The sequence below is a fragment of the Bos grunniens genome, chromosome 2 (assembly GCF_055505025.1).
Source record: "Bos grunniens cultivar Pamir isolate PY7600 chromosome 2, Bosgru_T2T1.0, whole genome shotgun sequence".
Classification (NCBI taxonomy): Eukaryota; Metazoa; Chordata; class Mammalia; order Artiodactyla; family Bovidae; genus Bos; species Bos grunniens.
In genome coordinates, this window is record NC_141166.1 from 16,443,396 (window position 1) to 16,465,122 (window position 21,727).

A 21,727-nucleotide genomic window follows, 5' to 3' on the forward strand; every position below is an offset into this window, starting at 1 on the left:
ATTTCTGTCTACTTGCTGTCTCCCCACCACAAGCTCCAGGAGGACAAGGTCCACGGTGCACCCAGGGCTGACATGAACTCTGGCATACAGTAGGTGCATAAGCATTCTGTTGACTGGATGACTGAGCTCTTCTCAGCCACTGAGGGCAGACAAGTGGGCTGCATGGGTGACGGCCTTCTCCTGTGGATGCCTTCTCGCACCCTCAGTCCCCTCCCTGAGGTGTGGTGTTGTGGTGAGGCAGGCAGCCGGCAGTCCCTCCTTGAGCCTCTGCTCGAGAGCTCTGTGGACCCCAGGGGAGGTCCGAGCCTCCCAGAGCCTCTCTCCTCATCTGCTGAAGGATGCAGATGACAGTGGTGCCTACTTTGCAGGGGTTCCAATGAGGAGGCAGTTAGAGAATGTGTGGGAGGGGTGGGGCACCTGCCTCCTCCCCCACTTCCTTTGGTGGCATCCTCGGTCTCACCTGCTGCACGGCCGCCAGGCTCTGGAGCTGGGTGCTGCTGAGGTGCTGCTGCTGCAAGGCCGCCGTCTGCAGCATGAGGTGCTGCTGCTGGGCTGCATACATCTGCTGCAGGTACTGGGCCGCTGTGCTGGGCTGCCGGTGCAGGGCCTGCTGGATCACCTGCGGAGGGTGGGGCGGGGGAGGGAAGAGCCCCTTCTGCAGTCAGGCCGCTCCAACCCCTCCCCCCGAATGACCAGGTCTGTGATCCCCACTCGCCAGGAAGCAGGGGAGATGGCTGTTTGCACAGCTCCACACGTTCCCACCTGATCTATTTCCACCTCTCTTCAGGGTACACTGTTCTGTCTGGATACGGGCAGCACATGCCCCTCCAACAACGCTCAGGTCAGGAGACAGGAGACCTGTGCCACCGGGTCCTATGGCAGGCTTGTTAGGTACCCTCCCCACCACTCTGCAGCCTCAGATGAGAGTAACAGGCCCACAGGGGTGATGAGGACAGAGGGAACCAAAGCTCAACAAGGCAGAGAGGGGGGAAAGGGATGGGAAGAAAGACACAAGCTGGAAGTGGGGGCCTGTTCCAGCCAGCCAAACTAAAATCTGTCCAAGGGCAACACCCTCCTGGCAGGGTCTGCCCCCAGCTGCTGAGAGGTCCTACTGGTCCCTCAGGAGCCTGTCTCTCTGGCCTTGCGGAGCAGGGATGCTACAGCCACAGAGATGCTACAGGTACAAGGGTGCTGCTGGAGCCGTAGGATGCTGTGCTCCTCTTTTACTTTCTCCCTCCTTCTCTCCATTGCTCCCTCTCTCAAGCCACCATCTCCCGCTAGTCTTACTGCTATTCCCTCTTTTCGGATGGGACTGGTTGAGCCACACTCTCTGGGAAACAACAAACGGCTGCTCTTTGATCCCCTCCCAGTCTCCCATTCCTCAAAGCCTCTCCTCCACCCTCAGGAACAAGGAAAAGCAAACACCTGTCCTCCAGCCCCGAGACCCTGTATCTTCTTCTCTATTCTCCTCCTTTCTTCCTACCTGGTCACTCTCCTGCCATCTTCCCAGGGTTGGGGGTGCCCTACTTGGGCCCTGGCCAGGCTTTGGCCCACTTCCCACCCTTATTCTGCTGAATCCCTTGGCTACAGGGCTGCTCCTACCCTGGGTTCTGCCCCCTGGCAGTGAGCCTCCAGTCTAGCTCTCTTTGGCTCAGAGTGATTTCCAGGGGCTGGTGGCTCTTGGACAAAATCACTTTGGGGCTCAGATTGGGGGTTTTATAAAAACAGGCTGATATCACAGATTCTCCATGGGCTCTGGGGTCTCCCCAGATACCCTTTCCACATACCATCTCCTCCATACGCTTCCTTCAGTGCACTTTCCCCTCTGAGGTTCCTGCTTTACATGTACTCAGTTCTTCTTATACCTGTTCTCCCCGTAATTCTTTCTCCTTATTCCCTTTATCCAGCCTTTCTATTTTCCTTAGACTCTTAAAAGCACCTCCCAGCATCCAGATAGCAGTGGCAGAGACAGACTCTTCCTCCCTGGAGGATGTGAACGAATGGAAGTAGGAGGCACCCCACTGGTTCTGCTTGGGTGTGGAACACAACTTCGGGTCAGTCCACTTGCCAGAGCAGAAATCTCAAATCCCTTTTGCCTGGAATTGTGGTGAGGGGCAGGAGGGGCAGGGGGGCACCTCCTAATGTCAGCAGCTAGAAACGTGCTAAAATACTCATGTGCAAAGGGCCAGGGGAGGAGGCTTTGGAGGAGGCAGCAAGGATGGAAGCGTGGTGCTATTAAGTGTGAGAGAGCTAGGAGAGGAGACTCCAGAGTATCTAATGGGGTCTGCTCTAGCTAGATTTCTCGGGCTCTCCCACCATCTGCTGTGGCTTGCTCTCCATCCCCTAATCTGGGCCTAGGGCCAAAGCAGGGTAAGGACACTCATCTGGTACATTCAAACTGCAACAACGAAGCCATCAGAAAACACATTTCTCTGCTGTGGTCTTTCTTTTCTGCCTATTTTATCCAGGAACTTCAACCAGACATTGTAGGGAATAAGAACACAGGTTTGGGATGGGGGTGAGGGGTGAGGATCAGGTTCAGCATTCTTGTCTTTACCTGCATGACCCTGGATAAGACACTACTTTCTCTGAGCCTCAGTTTTCTCAACTATAGAATTGTGCCTAATAAGAACCCTCCTCCCAGCTGGAGGAGAAGATAAATAGGCAAAATGCTTTGGACAGCATTCCGATGGCAGGCAATGTGTGGTCATGACTGCATTTTGGAACAGTGTGTAGTCACCCAGAAGGCCTCACGGATGACATTTTGCAAACCACTGCTTTAGGGAAGAAGGCAGAAGGCTGCAAAGACAAAGGGTTGTTTGGGGGTCCTTTTTGGTCCTCTGTGTGTTAGAGACTTCGAGTTGCCATGGGGCAACGGTCACTTAGATAGTGGGTCTAGGTTGCAGCTGAGCTGATCCTGATCATTTTCTTCTGTTTGCTAGTTTCACTCATTTGCCCTTAATAATTTCACACGCATCTCCTCCCCACATGGCCCTGTGGTGTCTGAGTCACCAGGTAAGAAAGGCATTTTCCTGCTCTGCTAAGTATTTCCACTCTCCCCAGACCTCCTTGAGGGAACCCATCTCGCATCACTGCTTCTCCAATGATGCACAGACATCTGCCACTAACATACGCCCTTGTGCCCATTCTTGACTTGGCACCCTGGCTGTCCGACCGGACCACGCCAACACGTCCTCCTGGTTAATGAGTAGTCAGGTGGCACCTTACCTGCACAGTCTGCCGGTCAGGAATGCCGCTATACACAGAAATGTGGGGCCCCGTGGGCCGGCCACTGCCCCCACTGCTGCTACTGCTGCTGCTGCTGCTGCCGCTGGCACTGCTGGTGACACTTGTGCTGCTGGGTGTATGGGGGACTGGCAGCTCGTCCTCCATGGCCTATGGGATGGCACAGTCAGGGTGCTCAGGTAGCGGATGAACAGGCAGGTGCTGGGAGGAAAGAGGCAGAAGGGAAATGCTTAACAAACTAGAGAACACACAAGTAGGCATCTGTCGCCCCCAGCCTGTGGTGGGACCTCTTCTGAACCGAGGTCTTGAGCCACCCCTGCCATCAGGACAAGGATCGCGAGGCGAGATGTGAAATCAGGTCAGCCCGAATCTAAACCTTATGATCTGTTATTCTGCTCGGGGAGGTGAAAGACAGCCAGGGAGGACCCCCTGTGATGGGCTTCCTTAGGGGGCATCCTTCGCACCAGCAACCTGTTAATCAGTGGGTGGAGAAACTGGACATCAGAGAAATTATTACTTGTCTGTATTTACACAGGCAGTTCTCGAAAGAAATGGGAATTGAAAAAATCTAGAGAGAACAGAATGAGAGAAAGAGGCAGTAAAATAAACTGTAAAAATAAATTATTTAAATGTGATATATGTGACAAAGTCTTCAGCTGAAATGCACACCAGGATCTCACATGTTGTACAGCATGGCCAAGAAATTTTTAAAAAAGAACAAAATTAAATTTTAAAAAGCTAGGGGAAATCACTGCTTAAGGACCGGGTCATGAGTATTGTTTGCTTTGCTTTTGTATTTGTCTCGTTTGCCAAGACAGAAGAGCTTCGAGTATGTTTGGAGTCTGTTTCCTTCCCAAAGTACTCAGCGAGTGCTCCCCGGTCTATGCTGAGCAGGACACCATGTTGAGCAATGTGGTGAAAACCACAGGCTTTGGAGTCAGAGAGACTTGGGTTTGAGTCCTGGCTCCGCCACTTACCAGCTGGGAAGCCTTGGCAAGTCACCCTTCTCTAACCTTCTGTCTTAACCTGGCAGACACGAGACTGATGGATTGTTGGGAGGATATTAACGATAGAGTGCTAAGTGGGGAGTCGAGCATATACTGAGAGTTCCTTATGCACTGGCCATTGTGGTTATTAAAACTGTCCCCAGCCTGGTTCCCACCGTCCAGTTCCAACAGATCGATCCTCTTCCAAGGTGGAACTGGCAGAGTCTCCTGGAACTTCTATCCTGGGCACTAAGGACGGAAGTGCCAGAAATTCCTTCAGGGACCATTGTATGCTTGGGATTCAGAACTGGAAGCTGTGCATCCCTTCAAGGCAATGTGATGGGGAATGGAGAAGAACTGAGAAAAAAGGAAGGAGTCAGGGGAAAGTCATGCCCAGGTCTCAGGTCAAGTTCCTCTCTTTTTCTTCTTTCATGCTATTCCTAAAAATCCTAATATATATGTGTGTGTATAAGCTTTTCCTTCTACCCACTCCTCCCTATATCTAAAAACCACACTTCTTCGTCATTCTATCATAGAATTCAATTCTCTGCTTGCAGATTAGGCCAACTTAATAAATGAAGAAAATAATAATATATTGAGAACCTTAGTGCAAAGAACTAAAATAGTCATTAATAACACCCTGCCATCTTCTTCTCAACATGCTCAGTTTGGAGGTTGTCAGCATTCCTCAGGATGCTGTCCTCAGACTGGGCAAGTTTCACCACGGGCTGCACAAAGTATGGGTGAAGGCTCAAGGACAGGCAGGTTGGAGGTGAGGAAACCCAGGTTACTCCCAGCGGAAGGCAGCAAGTGGAAGTTCAGAGGCCTACGGCTTTCAAAGCAAAGCACACAATACTCGTGACCAGGTCCTTAAGTAGTGATTTCCCCTAGCTTTTTAAAATTTAATTTTGTTCTTTTTAAAAAATTTCTTGGCCATGCTGTGCAACATGTGAGATCCTGGTGTGCATTTCGGCTGAAGACTTTGTCACATATATCACATTTAAATAATTTCTCTCCTGTATGAATTTTCTGATGTCTACTGAGGTTTGAGCTGTCAGTAAAGGTTTTGCCACACTCAAACAAAACATGTGAGATCCAGTTTCCCAGATCAGGGATTGAACCTGCGCCCCCTTGCATTGGAAATGTGGAGTCTTAACCACTGGACTGCTAGAGAAGTCCCTCTCCTAATTTTTATGTCTGCTTTTACTGCCACAGGGCAAGGCTGCCTTCCATGAATTCTCTTTGTCGTGAACTGCACTCAGCTCTAGGACTCATTTTGGCCACTCACTTGTTAAGAATGCTTATGATGATAATGGTGGTGCAGGCTGATGAAACAGCAAAGCCAGCAAGTATTTCCTGTGCTCCGCTCAGTTGAAATTTACCTTATGTTCTATGGAAGGAAGGGTTGGCTCAATAAAAAGCGACAGACAGAAGGCATACTTCTGATCTTGCAGAAACTGACAACCTAGTTGTAGAGATAAGGCTCTGTTGGAATTAGGAGGCTTACCAAGCAACAAGTCAGTAAATGAGAGTTACGTTCAAACTTGAAATATCCCACAGAATCTCAAAGTCTTCTTTTAGTTCAATGCCCACCTCCCTTTTCCAAACTGTTGACCAGAATTGGGTTTCAGTTCTTGCTTTGCGTCCCACCCTAGGAAATCTCAACGGAAGTAGTACACTTATAGACATAAACAAATAAAATGAAACAAGGCAGCAGCCACAGCAAATAAAGGAGGGGGCAGGCTACATCCTGAGTGGTCAGGCCTTGGCTTGATTGTGTTTTTGCAGTTGCCAGGGCAGATCTTGGGCACAGTGTACACTCAATTCTTGATGAGAAATAAAAGAAGACAACATTCTAAAGACGGCAAGGCATTTGTTTATGGAAAAACTGCACAGGCAAGATAGCAGCTGCTCCCCATGTGAGAGAGAGAGAGGGAAAGAGAAAGAGAAAAAAAGAGAGGGAGAGAGAAAGAGACAAAGAGAGAGAAAGAGAAAGAGAGAGGGAGAAAGAGAAAGAGAGACAGAGAGAGAAAGAGAAAGAAAGAGAAAGAGAGAGAGACAAAGGGAAAGAGAAAGAGAAAAAAGAGAAAGAGAAAGAGACAGAGAGAAAGAGAAAGAGAGAGAAAGAGAGACAGAGAGAGAAAGAGAAAGAAAGAGAAAGAGAGAGACAAAGGGAAAGAGAAAGAAAGAAAGAGAGGGAAAGAGAGAAAGGGAGAAAGAAAGAGAGAGAGAGACAGAGAGAGAAAGAGAAAGAGAGAGACAAAGGGAAAGAGAAAGAAAGAGAGGGAAAGAGAAAGGGAGAAAGAAAGAGAGAGAGACAGAGAGAGAAAGAGAAAGAAAGAGAGAGGGAAAGAGAAAGAGAGAGAAAGAGAAAGAACGAGAGACTGACTTCAGCAACATGGGACACAGTGTTTCCTGAACTCTCTTGCCTGTCTGCCCGTTTCTTCTGCTCCCAAGCATGCCTCTCCCTCCTCTCTTCTTTGCCTCAATCCTGGCTTCTGCACCCCTCTTCTGTCTTGTTGACTTTTGCCCCCAGCCCCTGGTTTCCCCATTCTTGTTGCTGCCCCCTCAACCCCATCCTTTCTCACCCCCATGCTCACAGCTGCCCTCCCTCCCCCCGCGCCCCCCTCACCGTGTGCTCATACTCACCTCTCCTCTAGAATAGTATTCCCCTCTCCCTCTCACCCCATTGTCCTCCTCCCATGGACCCTGACTGGCTACTCCAGTTACCCAGAGGCGCTCTCTCCCTACTCCTCCCCTCTGTTTTCTCTCCCACACCCTCTCCCCGATGCTCACTCTTGGTCCCACTCCCCGGGCTCCAGCTCCCTCTTCTCTCTCTTGCGGTCCCCCTGCCTGGCTCTGTCTCTCCCCCAGGGCTGACCAGGCACATCCTCTTTTTCATTCTCAGGCACATGGAGAGGAAGGGAGACTCCCTCTTCCTCCCTTTCTGCTGGCTGTTTCTCTCTGTTCTAGCTCTCACTTTTGAAGGCTACCACTGTCTCTCCAGTTTCTCTCTCTCTCTCTGGCTCCCTTGCAGTCTCCTGTGGAGCACAGAGGAGGGAAGAATAGACTCTGCCATACAGACTAGGGATCACTTCAAAGGAGAAGTAACCTTTGAGCTGCCCAAACCTACACTGTGTCTCTGCTTTCAAAGCACGAAGCTGCCCAGTCCTGCCTTCCACTCGTCAAAACTTCTAAAATGTTCCCCAATCAACACGTTCCTAGTTTTCCCACAACCTGAACCTCTGATGAGCATCTATAGCATGTGAAGTATGGTTGCTAAGTACTGGGAACTGAAAGGAGACATGGACCCTCATTTCAACATTCATAACTTTTGGAGACTTATCAGAAATGATGACACCTAAGCCCTGTAGCCCAGAAAAAAATGCACAGATATATAAAAAATGTGCTTACAATTGTAGAGATTAATGAATCTTTAGAAGCCTGCCCCTTAACTCCTGACTCCCTTTCTTAGTTGGTGGGGATTGGGCATAAAGTACAAATTTAAAAATAACAATAATGTTGCCCACCCTGATATGAGTTCCAAATGCGTGGTAAGAGCACACGTACTGGCGTTCAGAAGAGTGGTGTGTTGAGGGATGTGTGCAGTGTGGTGCAGGGAAAGAGAAGGAGGGTTTCCCTAGGTTTCGCACATGCAGAGTAGTTACTGCTGCAGGTGAACAGATCACCAGCCTTTCCCTCTGCCCATTCTCTGGTGCTCAATCGTCCCAGGAGAGGAGACATGCTAAAGAAGACAGAGCATGGATTTAGGAGTCCAGTAATCCTGGCTTTGGGAATGCCAGCTCTACTGTGACTAGCTGCATGGCCTTGGGCAACCACTATCTATGTCCAGAATTTTCACCACTCCAAACACAAACTCCATCATCATTTAGCAATAAGTGAATGTCCAGCCCCTGATGAATTCTAATCTACTTTCTATCTCTATAAATGTCTCTTCTAGATATCTCATATAAGTGGAATCCTGTAATATTTGACCTTTTGTGTCTAGTTTATTTTATTTAGCATGTTTTCAAAGACTGGAGAATGGAATGGCAACCCATTCCAGTATTCTTGCCTGGAGAACTCCCAGGGACAGAGGAACCTGGTGGGCTACAGTCCATGGGGCTGCAAAGAGTGGGACATGATCAAGTGACTAACACTTTCACGTTTCGCTTTCACTTTTCAAGGTCTATCCGTTTTGTAGCATGTATCAGAATTTCATCCCTCCTTACGGTTGAATAACGTCCCATTGTATGTATCTATCACATGTTGTGTATCAATTCATCCATTGATGCACCCTTGGGTTATTTCCACGTTTTGGCCACTGTGAATAACACTGCTATGAACATGGGTATACAAGTACCTGTTTGAGTCCCTGCTTTCAATTCTTCTTAGGTATATACTTAGGAGTGGAATCTCTAGACCATAAGACAGCATATTAAAAAGCAGAGACATTACTTTGCCAACAAAGGTCCATCTAGTCAAGGCTCTGGTTTTTCCAGTGGTCATGTATGGATGTGAGAGTTGGACTGTGAAGAAAGCTGAGCACTGAAGAATTGATGCTTTTGAACTGTGGTGTTGGAGAAGACTCTTGAGAGTCCCTTGGGCTGCAAGACGATCCAACCAGTCCATCCTGGAGGAGATCAGTCCTGGGTGTTCACTGGAAGGACTGATGTTGAAGCTGAAACTCCAATACTTTGGTCACCTGATGAAAAGAGCTGACTCATTTGAAAGGACCCTAACGACAGAGGATGAGATGGCTGGATGGCATCACCGACTCAGTGGACGTGGGTTTGGGTGGACTCCGGCAGTTGGAGATGGACAGGGAGGCCTGGCGTGCTGCGTTCATGGGATCCCAAAGAGTCGGACACGACTGAGTGACTGAACTGAACTGATGGGAGCTCAATATTTAGCTTTCTGAGGAACTACCAAACAGCTTCCCTCAACTCCATTCTTTGATATTCCTGTTGTCCCTACACCATTTGGTCATTCTCTCTGTTCTTGGGCTCTCACAGTTTCCCCTCTGTTTCTCAATGTGGCATATGGACGCCCATGAGCTGACCCTGCCTGCCTCCCTGGCCTCACTTTCCACACCACACTGTCACTGTAAACGGCGTGATTCCCAAGGACTTGAAGTTTCGGACACCTAGTTGTTTCCGACCTCCATGCTTTTACTTATGTTACTCCCTCCTCCCTGTAATGCCCGTCTTCCATTTGTCACTAAACGAGCTCCTCAGATCATCGGAACAACCTGAGGCTCTTCTGTGAAAATTTTACTGAACACAGATTCCTCTAACATTTGTCTTGCTTACTTCAAACTAGGTTTTAATTTCTCCCTTAGAGCCGTCCAGTTGGTTGGCTATTCCATGACACTTTGTGCTTACCTCTCTCCTAGATCTTGTAATGTCATGTCACATGAAACTGATCTGCTTATATGTCTGTCTTTCTCACTAGACTGTGAACTTCTGGGGAACAAGGATTATATCCTGTTTTCCCATTTATACCTAGTGTTTTATTTCATAAATTTTTGTTGAACAAAATTGCGTGAAACATACCATACTCCATCCTACTTCTTGCTGGAAAGCTTTGATTAATTTCTATCTCATCTGCAGAATTCTCACCAACTCCTTTAAAGCATACACCACTGGTGTTTTAATTCCAGTACCTTCCATCAGTATCTGCACTAAAATATTGATTATTTATTGAGCACCTATTATGTATCAATCTCTATAGTAGATGCTTTATAAATATACATGATCTCTCTTACGGGATAGATTTTATCCCAATTTTGTCAATGAAGAACTTATCAAAGTAACTTATCTACGGTCGTCACAGAACTGGGATGCAAAACTCAGTCTGACTCCAAAGCCAGAGCTCTTCCCACACTACACCCTCTGAGATGTCATTCATGATCTCAGCTTGAGCAATTATTTCAATGACACTGGCCAAAGTCTATACCAGAGCAAACTAGATTTTCAGAGGTGGCAAAGAATTGTGGTCACTGAATTTAACCCCTAATTATTAATTAATGTCTATTAAATATTGCATACTTACAAAACAACCTCTCTCTGTATATAATATGGGCTTCCCAGGTGGCTTACTGGTAAAGGATCTGCCTGCTAATGCAGGAGACGGGAGTTCATCCCTGGGTTAGGAAGATCCCCTGGAGTAGGAAATGGCAACCCACTCCAGTAGTCCTGCCTGGGAAATCTTGTGGACAGAGGAGCCTAGCAGGCTACAGTCCATGGGGCTGCGGAGAGTTCAACATGGCTGAGGGACTGAGCACGCATGTATATAATATACAAAGGATAATACGCAAGGGCACTCACTAATCAATTTAAGAAATCAAACATTACCATAATCCCCCTTGTTTTCCCTATGCAAAAATTGAAGCCTAGCATTTGGGGAAGTGAGTCATTTAAGGAGACTGGGCTTCGCTGACTGTCCTCCAGAAGCACGGACATGGAGGCATCCCTGGCAAACCTACTGGACCTGTGGTTGAATTTGCTCAACTGGAGGACTGGAGTTTGTCCTAAGGAGAAATCTGAAGCTAGGGTCCTGCCATATGTCACTTTCTCACTGGTCTCCTGGTGGAAAGGAACTAGGGTTAGAAAGAAACAGAATTAATTAGTAAGCGTAGAACAATATAGCAGCTTCTAGACATTTTTGACTACAGTCCACTCTTTGAAGCCAAGCTTGCAGGGCCTTCTGCCCCGAAGCTCTGCTCTGTGGGAAGCAGCAGATGCTCTGAAGGCTCATGGGAGCCACGGAGGCACAGGTGGAGTCTCCTTACACCCCCACCCTGGGGCCCCACATGAGAAAATCCGAATACTTTAAACTTAACTCGGCTTTCAACATTTTACATACCCCTATTCAATTTCCTTTTCAATTCCTACCCTTATTCCTCCCTTCTCCTAACTAGTTCCTTACTTCTCCCCCAAGGCCACCCATCCCTGTGGACTCCCACTGCAAACCTAGCCAGATCTGGTTAATGGCTCACGTCTAGAACTGGTAGTCTGTTTTTCTCGGGGTTCCAACTCACTGTGTAGTTTTGTGTGAGCTGGCACTCCAAAGGCTGTGATTGGTACTTTAGTCATTTCCCCTTCCCCGCCGTGAGGGACCACTTTGAATGATATGCTGACTGTAACTGGCTCCGATAGTGATCTGATTACAGGTCCCTGCTGCCCAGAGGGCCTGAGACCAGCAGCTGGAGAAACACTGATGGTTCTGCCCTCCCAGGAGCCACCAAGTCTGGGGAACACTAGGCTTTTGTCCCGAGGGTCAGGGAAATAAATCCATTTGCCGCGGATTACAGCTGTGACCGGGGTTCCAGGGAAGTAGAGTAGAAGAAACTGAAAACAGAGCTCTCCAAATGGAGCTTAAAGCCTTGGGGGTGGAGTGGGGTCGGCTTCCCCTAATGGAAGTGGAGACTGACTGATGGGAGATGAGCAGTCTAGTGCCCCTCAGAGGCTGCTGGCGAGGGGATGGGGAGTTTGAAGAGGCAGAGGACAGTGCTCTTTGCTGCGGATCTGCCTCTCCTCTGGCTGCTTCTCTGTCGAGGTACAAGTCAGTGTTAGCAAAGCGTTCAAGCTCTCTAGACTCAGGGGCCCGAAAGGAGAACTCCTTGCACTTCCCTACAGTTTCTGCATCAACATAAGTGTCGTGATTTGCACTAATGTGATTATGCCTCTGGCAGCTGTCTGAGGTTACTGATACACTGGAAACAGCCCAGATGGATTTAGCTCAAACTGCTGTGAAAAGTTCTTCTCTCTCCCCAGTCCTCTATATGTTGTCTCCTTTAGTGTCTCTAGAAACCCAACTACATAAAAGAAGGCCCACAAAGGCAGAAATGAAGGATGAGAGTTTAAAACTGGTCACGTAGTCCTAGCCATCAAAATAGAACAATTTCACTGTGAAATAGAACCCAACAAATAAAAAAAAATATTTTTAAGAGACGCACTGAGAGATGCGGTTTCAATTCCTGGGTTGGGAAGATTCCCTAGAGGAGGAAATGGCAACCCACTAGGTATTCTTACTTGGAAAATTCCATGGACAGAAGAGTCCATGGGGTCACAAAGGGTCGGACACGACTAAGCACGCCCGTGGGATGCATCTCTTTTATTTTGTACTTGGAAATAATTTTAGATTTATAAAGTTGGGAGAATAGGCAAGAGCTCCCATATACTCTTAGGAACCACAGTATAATCATCAAAACCAGGAAAGTCACATAGATACACTGTTATTAAACAAATTACAGACCATATTTGGTCCTCCTTTTAGTCCTTGGAATGGGCTTCCCTGGTAGCTCAGTCAGTAAAGAAACTGCCTGCAGTGCAGGAGGCCCGGGTTTACTCCCTGGGTCAGGAAGATCCCTTGGAGAAGGAAAGGGCAACCCACTCCAGTATTCTTGCCTGGAAAATCCTATGGACAGAGGAGCCTGGTGGGCTCAGTCCATGGGGTCACAAGAGTCAGACACGACTTAGTGACTAAACCACCACTGGTCCTGGATACCACACAGCATTTGATTTTCACGCCTCCTCAGTCTCCTCTGACCTGTGACAGTTTAGTTCTGTCTGGTCTTTTATGTTATTGACATTTTTTGATGAGAACTGGTCAATTATTCTCCCGACTGTTCTTCAATTTCAGTTTACTTGGTGGGTTTTTTTTTTTTTCCCTCATGATTAGATTGAGGCTTGGAGAAAGCAATGGCCCCCCACTCCAGTACTCTTGCCTGGAAAATCCCATGGACAGAGGAGCCTGGTAGGCTGCAGTCCATGGGGTTGCTAAGAGTCGGACACGACTGAACAACTTCACTTTCACTTTTCATTTTCATGCATTGGAGGAGGAAATGGCAGCCCACTCCAGTGTTCTTGCCTGGAGAATCCCAGGGATGGAGGAGCCTGGTGGGCTGCTGTCTATGGGGTCGCACAGAGTCGGACATGACTGAAGCGACTTAGCGGCAGCAGCAGCAGCAGATTGAGGTTAGCCTTTTTTCAGCAAAGTGCTGCTGTGTCCTTCCCAGTACCTCATCTCCAGGGTGATATGTTATTGGTGATGTTAACCTCAGTTACTTGGTTAAGGTCAGAACCCTATAAATTTAAATGAGCAAACTTTTTCTGAAACCCCATTGTTTTGTTTGTAATTTATAGACAGCAGACTCTATCAAGTGTTTCTCTAACAAGCTGGTGCTGGCTGGCTGAAGAATATGAAGGGGAAAAGGATCTGATCTCTTTTGGAAGGAACATGCAGATAACGCCATGTTATGTCGGCCCTGGGTGTTTGGGGATAGAGGCAGCCTTAGCCCCACTGCTCTAGGGCAGGGCAGCTATATAGCCTGCATCTTCTGTGGCAAGACCGGCACTTCTGAAATGGGCCTGAGAGCAAATATTTTAGGCTCTGCTGAAACCACTCAGCTCTGCTGTGCAAAAGCAGCCACGGACAAGCCCTAAGAAGAGTGTGGCTGTATTCCAATAAAATATTAGTTATGAAAAGGAGGTGGGCTGTGTTTGGTGCGCGGCCTGTAGTTTTTAGGGCCCCTGGTTTGTGCAGACCCACACGGCTGACTGCACACCTGCAGCAGGCTGGCTGACAGCATGGGCTCTGGTGTTAGAAAGACCTGGGTTCAAATTCTGAGCAGGCCACACACTAGCCACGTGTCCTTGAGCAAGTTATATCATCTATTGGGCCTCAGTTTCTTCAGCAGAGAAATGAGACCCCATTTCCCTCATAGGCTGGTTCTGTGGGGTAAATGAGATATCTGTAAAGCACCGAGGGCCACGCTGAGCAGATGGTAAGCACGTGCTGAACGTGAGGAGGCAAGCCTGATTTGGGGTTTGGAGAATGATTACTTTAAACCTGTTCAATAGTGAAGATCCCAAAGGTTGTTTCTGTCATCAGTCACAGTCACATTCAGAAGTCTCTCTATAAAGAACCATGGTCTGGTCTGTTTTATCTGTTTACGTTTGCGCCTGTTTTTAAAAGGCCGTTTTTCCAGAAGGCTCTTCAGGAATAGAAGATTTAGACGGTTGATCTCCGTAGTGAGTAGTGTGCTCTCGAACCAGCCTGCCTGGGCTCCACCTTCAGCTTCTCAGTTTGACTCCAAGGAAGTTAGGAAGTTCCCCCCGCCACCCCATCCAGGCTTTGGTCTCCTCAACTGTAAAACTGGGGTAACGATATCACCTTGTAGGGTTGTTCGGAGTATTAGATGAGATAATACAAAGATAGCAGTTAGATATGTAACTGGCACTTAGTAAACTCTTAATGAATGTTATTTGCTGCTATCATGATTATTATTAATTGCTATTATTATTGACATTATTAAAGGTTCTTCAGTCTTAACTCCAGGGTTTGAAGATGGATGCTACTCTATTGGTTCAGACAAACTTGAATCCAGTTGTTACATTAAGTTGGTGCCTAATGTTGGGACATTCATCTCTTTAATTTCCCAGCCAGCCATCATACACTGTATCTGTGTCCTTTTTTCTCTCACTTCAAATACTCCTTGTTATGGGCTGAACTGTGTCCCCTCAAAAAGATGCCCGATTCCTAATGCCGACATGTCAGAAAGAGGCCTAATTTGGAAGCGCTGTAGATATACTAAGTTAACAAGAGGTCATACCTGCATAGGGTAGGCCCCTCATCCAATGACTGGTGTCCTTATGAAAGAGTGCAGTGTGAAGAGGCAGACGCACAAGAAGAGAAAGCAGCCACGTGAAGATGTGGGCAGAGAGTGGAGTAATGTTTTCATAAACCAGGGGATACCTGGGGTCACCAGAAGCCAGGAAGAGGCAAGGAAGCCTGTCAGGGGGAGCATGGCCCTGCTGACCTGGATTAAGACCTTGACTTTGGATTTATAATCCCCAGAACTATGGGACAACTATGGGACACAGTGGCTGCTGTTTGAACAGCCTCCTAGATTATGGCACAGACTCAAAAGAGAGTAGGTTGTTGTTGTTTAGTTGCTAAGTTGTGTCCAACTCTGCACTCTCATGGACTGTAGCCCACCAGGCTCCTCTATCCATGGGATTTTTCAGGAAAGAATACCGGAGTGGGTTGCCATTTCCTTCTCCACAGGATCTTCCCAATCCAGGGATCGAACCAGCATCTCCCGTGTCTCTTGCATTGCAGGTGGATTCTTTACCCACTGAGCCACCGTAGGGTAAAAGAAGACTCTTTTATGAGAAAAAGATACTTCGATTTCCACCAATAACCTCAAAGTTAGAAAACTCTTCTTTTGTATGCCTGGGGACAAAGTAAACTCTTCATCTGATGGTTTCAGTCCGTTTTCCCCTGTATAGTTTTAGCAGAACTCTGCCTTCCTGGGATTTGTACGTGTAAGTCTCAGGAGCCAAGGCTATAAAAAGGCCTCTATAAAAACCTCTCCATACTAAGTTTCTCTGCCAAGCTCACATCCCCCTCCCCATTTCTAGTGCATTCCATTTTCTGCCACCCCATCTCAGCCTTGAACTGGCCTGACGTTGGGTTAAGTCACAGTAGGCTAGTCTGTCTACTGTTGCTACTTTCTGACAAGCATTACTGAGCTAGGACAGAGATTAGGGGAAATAGCCAGGCTTTCAAAGTAATTGTTCAAGGACATGGACATTTATCTATAAAGTGTTTGTTTTTTTTTTCCGGTTGTGCTGAGTCTTTGTTGCGGGGGGTGTGTGTGTGTGTGTATGTGTGTGAAGGGAAGAGCTTCTCTTGTTGTGGAGCACAGGCTTTAGAGAGGACGGACTCTCTAGTTGCCGTGTGTGGGCTCAGTACCTCTGAGGCATGTGGGATCTTAATTCCCCAACCACGGATCAAACCTGTGTCCCCTGCACTGGAAGGTGGATTTTTAACCACTGGACCACCAAGGACGACCCTCTATAAAGTCTTCACCAGACGTATTTTCTCTTCTTGTCCTATGCTCCAAACTGGATATACCTTGGATCTACCGGTGGCCCTGTAGCTATCACTTGACTTGGCATTTGCTCACATTATGAACACCAGGGTCAAGAGTCCCTTGAAGAAGCAGGGGCTATGTTGGGGCACTGCCATTTGAACATGCTCCCCCCAGAGCTTACTCCAAGAGTGTAGCCTTCCTCCTTCAGAGTTTCCTTTATTATTCGCTATGAGGAGCTTAAAAAATGGGGCTTTGAGATATTATAGAGAGATAGATAGCCTGGGGTAGAAGTGATACCTCATACTCTTGGTCTGTATGTGAATGATCTTTTATGCACTAGGAGGCCAGTGCCCTTAGATCCGGTGCTGGTAACCGATAATTCTTGCCATTCTGGGGGTACCTGCTTAGTGACAGGAGCCTGAAATGCATGATCTTATTTATTCCTCACAATAAACCTATGATACACGGATTATATCTTCAATTTCCCACAGGAAAATTGAGGTTCAGAGCACTCTAATAAGTTACTTGAGGCCATGGAGCTTGCAAATGGCATGTGGTCTGAAACCAGGGTTGCAAGTCTACATACAAATGGCAGAGTGACTTATGTGCACCCCAGTCTAGGTCTCTCTGGGCCAGTGAATTTCTTACCAATTTAACTTGGCACCTACGGCCTTCTGTCTGATAGACCATCTCACAGGTGTTATCTCAAGCAGGGTGTCAGTACACAGCAGATCTGTCAACTGTAACTCTCCCCAGGCTTGCCTCTGTGTATCCCAGAAATCACACCTGGATTTAGGGTGTGTCTAACATTTGTAAGCCTTTCCTGTACCTATTTTCAGATAATTATCTTATTTAGATATAAGTCTGGTCCTGTTCACGTTGTTTACAAAATCATTTGGGGGATGAAGGACATCTACCTTTCCTGAAAGTCCACTATGTGCCAGGCACAGTCTCAGGGAGCAACATGATTTAGAAGAAGCAAGGAAGAGCTCTGTATTCAGAGCAGGCTACTTCCATCCCTGCCTCTGCTCTAGCTGGGAAACCTTAGGTTACTTAAGTCCATGGGCCTCAGTTTCCTCATTTGTAAACAGTGCTACTGATATAGATTTTTAAGACTGATTGGAAAAATTGAATAATAAAATGCAAGTACAATTTGCAGCACAGAATAGGCATTTAATAATGATCAGCCTCCTCACCTGCTTACTCTTTCTGGCATTGTTTTGGAGTAGTAATTACTGATCATTACTGCTGAGGAAGCAGGGTAATAAAAGCAAAGACATCACTTTGCTGACAAAGATTCATCTAGTCAAAGCTATGGTCTTTTTAGTAGTCATGTATGGATGTGAGAGCTGGACCATAAAAAAGGCAGAGTGCTAAAGAACTGATGCTTTTGATCTGTGGTGCTGGAGAAGACTCTTGAGAATCCCTTGGAAAGCAATGAGATCAAACAAGTCAATCTTAAAGGAAGTCAACCCTGAATACTCTTTGGAAGGACTGATTTTGAAGCTGATGCTCCAATAGTTTGGTCACCTGATGCAAACAGCTGATCCATTGGAAAAGACCCTGATGCTGGGAAAGATTAAAATCAGAAGGAGAAGCGGGCGACAGAGGATGAGATGATTGGATGGCATCATAGATTCAATGGACATGAACTTGGACAAAGTCCTGGAGATGGTGAGGGACAGGGAAGCCTGGCGTGCTACAGTCCATGGCGTTGTGAAGAGTTGGATATGACTTGGCAACTGAACAACAGCCACCACTGCTGAGGAACCTGCTGAGAAAGCGGGTTCTGAGAAGTCACACGGCTTGTCCAAGATCACACAGCTATTAAATGGCAGAAACCAGAACAGTCTGAATCTAGAACTCAAGTCTCAACTGTCATATGGGAGCTCCTTGAATGTGGAGAAGGGAAGACCCTCAACACCTTTGGGCTTTTAACCCTTTACAATTATTGAACATACTCCTATTCTAGGCTTGATTATAAACTCTTCCCCAGCATCCTAAAAGCCCCTTTCTCAAATCTAAGATATTTTCTTCCTAAGCAAAGGGCGGCGGAAAAAAAGGAAAAAAAAAAAAATCCCATCACACAGGTGAAACTAGAAGAGGTGATAACTATGTAGATTTAACCATGGTATGTACGATGTGTGTATGTGTGAGAGGGGCAGGTTCACGCATGCGCACTCATGCACATGTGTGCTGGGAAGACAGGCGGATGGTATGAGACCAGAAGCTTATTAGCGTCTGCTAGTTTTAGATTAAGTGCCCCACACTACCCCAGGCTCTGAGCGGTAACGGTGCTTTAGAAAAGCAGAGAGTAAGTGATCAATAAACATTGTTCTTACGGAGACACAGATGTAGAGAAGAAATGTATGGATACCAAGGGATGGGGTGGGACAAACTGGGAGATTAGGATTGACATATATGCACTACTATGCATAAAATGGGATTCCCTGGTGGCTGACAGTAAAGCGTCTGCCCACAATGCGGGAGACCCGGGTTCGATCCCTGGGTTGGGAAGATCCCCTGGAGAAGGAAATGGCAACCCACTCCAGTGCTCTTGCCTAGAAAATTCCATGGATGGAGGAGCCTGGTGGGCTACAGTCCATGGGGTCGCAAAGAGTTGGACACGACTGAGCGAATTCACATGCATAAAATAGATAACTAATAAGTTATAACAGTGCTATAACCTACTTTATAGCACAGGGAACTCTACTCAATGCTCTCTGGTGACCTAAATGGGAAGGAACTCTAAGAAAGAGGGGATATATGTATACATATAACTGATTCACTTTGCTGTATGGCAGAAACTGACACAACATTATAAAGCAACTGTACTCTAAACAAAAATGAACAGAAAAATGAAAATAAAAATGGGTCCTGGAGCTACTTTTCATGCAGTGATCGGCTGGTCAGTTCGCAAGGTGTCTGGATGAGTACTCAGCCAACATTATACTGTGGACAGGTATTGAGCATCCTTCCTCCGCCCACTCCTCCCATCTCCTTTGCAACAGCTCCCTCCTTAGGCCCTCACTACTTTGGCCCAGCCCACCGGTTAAAGGACTCAGCCATTCCTAAGAGGCTTTCTCTTGCTGTGTGTCTGCCCTAGCAACTTGTCCTGGCAGCCAGTGCAGAGCTTTGGGATCACAAAGCAATTCAGAGTTTCCCCCACTCCCACACCCATCCCCGCCCCAGCCCAGCTCTTTCCCTCATTTGTCCCAAAGAATAGCCTCTAATTGCTATTAACCTTCCCCTCGAGCAGAAACACAGCCTGTCTGTGGTCAGCCTGTGATCTACTGTCACCACCAGTCTTTTGCTTCCTATTGTATTTGGAATGTTATGTTCTATCCCATTTTATACCCATATGTTTGCTTTATTTCTTTTGGCATACCTGCTGGCTTTTAGCTTCTGGTATTTTTAGACCATCTTGCTACTGTTTGCAGAAGAAAACTATCTAAACAGGGGTAGATCCTCTTCAACTTTCCACTCTTTCCAGGCAAGTGTACATTTACCTTACTTTCCCCCTCATAATTATAAAACTTCAGTAGCTAATTGTGATAGCTAGAATAGGACTACAGAGTGGAAACTGTAAGGAGATAGACTTCAACTCAACAGAAAAAAAGTGCTTACTAACAGTTGGAGTTGTTAAAAGTGGAGGGCTGCTTTGTGAAGAAATGAGTTTTCAGTTGGTGGAGGCATTCAAGCAGAGGGTGAGCCAGGACTGTGGGATCCATGCAGTGTTGCCTCTAGGGTCTCTCTCTCTTTTTAAAGATTTTTTTTTTAATGTGGACCATTTTATAAAGTCTTTATTGAATTTGTCATAATATCGTTTCTGTTTTATGTTTTGGTTTTTTAACCACAAGGCATGTGGGATCTTAGCTCCTCAATCAGGGATCAAGGACCAAACCCACACTCCCTGCCTTGGAAGGCAAAATTTTAACCACTGGACCACCAGGGAAGTCCCTCCAGGGTCTCTTTTTAACTCTGGTAGTGTGTAACCATGAAAATCTTTTACTGGACACCAGAAATCCAAGTGAAAATTCAAGCTTTTAGCTTATTTTTAACACTCACATTTATGAACATTCTAAAATGCTAGTCTTGTTTTTCAAGCAACAGGACAACTCCTAACTGGTTTTCATCATTCAAGTCACTAACGAAAAGAATAAATTCCATTGGTGTAAACCTCTCGATTCTCGTCATCTACTCAAATGAGAAACTATTGTTCTTATTTCGTGGACATGGCGGCCACAAAGGTAGCTAAGTAGAAAGGCTGATCATTTCTTTTGGACCTCAGAACACTGGTTAAACACAAAACTGGCTCACCCAACCAACATCCATCCTCTCCATGTTTGTTGAGCAACTATCATGTGCTTGGTACTGAATGAAACACAAATATGATTCAGATATTGACTTTGGAGTTAGCAGTTTATGAGGAGAAATAAGAAAAGTACATAAATAAATATAAGAGGAATTGGCAAACATTTTCTGTAAAGGGCCAGACAGTAAACAGCTCAGGCTCTGAGGGCCACATCTAGTCTCTGCTGCATACTTCTTATTTGATCTCCCTCCCCCAACCATTCCTAGTCTGCTGATTCCTGAAATGTAATAAGGTGTAATGTGATAACCTACTGTCCAGTTATCTAGAAGTTTCCCTTGGAGTGGGCCTTCAAAGATGGGTTTGACTGGGACTCGGGAAGTGGGGAGGTTGCATTCTAGGGGGAAGGAGATTATCCCCATTACACACTGTCCCCTCTTCTCTATTCTTAGAGCAGAGGTTTTCAAGGAGTGGGCAGTACCACTTGGGCACTTATTAAAAATGCTAATTTTCAGGCCCACAGTGGTTCCCAAACCTTAGCATACCTGAAAATCCACTGGAGAGTTTGTCAAAACTGACTGCCAATCCCACATACTGATCTCTGATGCTGGTGGTCCAGGCACCACTATCGTATCATCTCTCAAATCTGTACATAGCGGTTTGGAAGCTTTGCCCTGTACCAGGCTCATGCCCTTTAGTCCATGTACACAGAAAGGGGCTTTGAGCTACTGTAAGTTGGCTCAACTTATCATGTGGACCACAGCCTAACTCAATCAAACTATGAACCATGCCATGTAGGGCCACTCAAGACAGACGGGTCATGGTGGAGAGTTCTGACAAAATGTGTCCACTGGAGAAGGGAATGGCAAACCACTTCAGTATTCTTGCCTTGAGAACCCCACGAACAGTATGAAAAGGCAAAAAGATAAAACACTGAAAGATGAACTCCCCAGGTTGGTAGGTGCCTAATATGCTACTGGAGAAGACTGGAGAAATAACTCCAGAAAGAATGAAAAGATGGAGCCAAAGCGAAAACAATGCCCAATTGTGGATGTGACTGGGGATGGAAGTAAAGTCCGATGCTTTAAAAAACAATATAGCATAGGAACCTGGAATGTTAGGTCCATGAATCAAGGTAAATTGGAAGTGGTCAAACAGGAGATGACAAGAGTGAACACTGACATTTTAGGAATCAGCAAGCTAAAATGGATGGGAATGGGCAAACTCAATTCAGATGACCATTATATCCACTCTTTGGGAAAGAATCTCTTAGAAGAAATGGAGTAGCCCTCATAGACA

At 46.6% G+C, this 21,727-nt stretch overlaps 1 protein-coding gene across 7 annotated transcripts in view; it reads right to left on the minus strand.

Moving 5' to 3' along the window:
- The window catches only part of PHC2 (polyhomeotic homolog 2), a 113,540-nt gene that overhangs the window by 45,359 nt on the left and 46,454 nt on the right, over positions 1–21,727 (minus strand). For all 7 annotated transcript variants that reach the window (XR_015140103.1, XM_086335217.1, XM_086335215.1 and 4 more), the window contains exons 2-3: positions 3,229–3,447; positions 461–619 (exon numbers count right to left, since the gene is read on the minus strand). Coding sequence is in view for 6 of the 7 variants with exons in the window: in XM_086335217.1 (XP_086191343.1) it covers positions 461–619; positions 3,229–3,393 (324 nt within the window). In the remaining variant the exon portion in view is untranslated. The remainder of the gene's footprint in view (positions 1–460; positions 620–3,228; positions 3,448–21,727) is intronic.